The following is a 1036-nucleotide window of genomic DNA, read 5'->3' as shown; positions in this document are numbered from 1 at the left end:
TATCCAATAGCTATTGAAATCTGCTTGTTTTTCTCATTAATGACAACCCGCCGGTGTTCCCCGCGACACAAAAGAATCTGTTCATCGCGGAATCAAGGCCACTTGACTCTCGGTTTCCACTAGAGGGCGCCTCGGATGCAGATATCGGGGAGAACGCCCTGCTCACTTACAGACTGAGCCCCAATGAATACTTTTCGCTGGAAAAACCATCCGATGATGAGAGGGTAAAAGGTCTTGGGCTTATATTACGAAAATCTTTAGACAGAGAAGAAACTCCAGAGATTTTTTTAGTGCTCACCGTCACTGATGGGGGCAAACCCGAACTAACTGGCACTGTTCAGTTACTCATCACGGTACTGGATGCCAATGACAATGCCCCAGTTTTCGACAGGACACTCTATAAAGTGAAATTACCAGAAAATGTTACTAATGGAACATTGGTAATTAAACTCAATGCCTCAGATTTAGACGAAGGATTGAATGGGGACATTATTTATTCATTCTCAAGTGATACTTCACCGAATGTGAAATCCAAGTTCCACATAGATCCAGTTACTGGACAAATTATGGTAAAGGGATATATTGATTTTGAAGAAAGCAAATCCTATGAAATTATTGTAGAAGGCATTGATAAGGGACAGCTCCCACTCTCTGGCCATTGTAGAGTTATTGTGGAAGTAGAAGACAACAACGATAATGTCCCAGATTTGGAATTCAAGTCCCTGTCACTTCCAATCAGAGAGGATGCTCCAGTGGGTACAGTTATTGCACTGATCAGCGTGTCCGACCGGGACTCAGGTGCCAACGGACAGGTCACCTGCACACTGACGTCTCATGTCCCCTTCAAACTGGTGTCCACTTTCAAGAATTACTATTCGCTGGTGCTGGACAGTGCCTTGGACCGTGAGAGTGTGTCGGCTTATGAGTTGGTGGTGACCGCCCGGGACGGGGGCTCGCCTTCGCTGTGGGCCACAGCCAGCGTGTCCGTGGAGGTGGCCGACGTGAACGACAACGCGCCGGCCTTCGCGCAGCCCGA

The 1036-nt window shown here is 47.5% G+C and overlaps 1 protein-coding gene across 1 annotated transcript in view; it reads left to right on the top strand.

Annotated features, from left to right (window-relative positions):
- The window catches only part of LOC105824022 (protocadherin alpha-3-like), a 14725-nt gene that overhangs the window by 7455 nt on the left and 6234 nt on the right, over nucleotides 1-1036 (top strand). The window contains exon 3 of the mRNA XM_012661356.1: nucleotides 75-1030. Within this exon, the coding sequence (XP_012516810.1) occupies nucleotides 75-1030 (956 nt within the window). The remainder of the gene's footprint in view (nucleotides 1-74; nucleotides 1031-1036) is intronic.

Source organism: Propithecus coquereli, unplaced genomic scaffold (assembly GCF_000956105.1).
Source record: "Propithecus coquereli isolate 6110/MARCELLA unplaced genomic scaffold, Pcoq_1.0 Scaffold709, whole genome shotgun sequence".
Taxonomy (NCBI): Eukaryota; Metazoa; Chordata; class Mammalia; order Primates; family Indriidae; genus Propithecus; species Propithecus coquereli.
The sequence above is the reverse complement of the archived record's forward strand: the minus strand, read 5'-3'. Positions and strand labels throughout refer to the sequence as shown.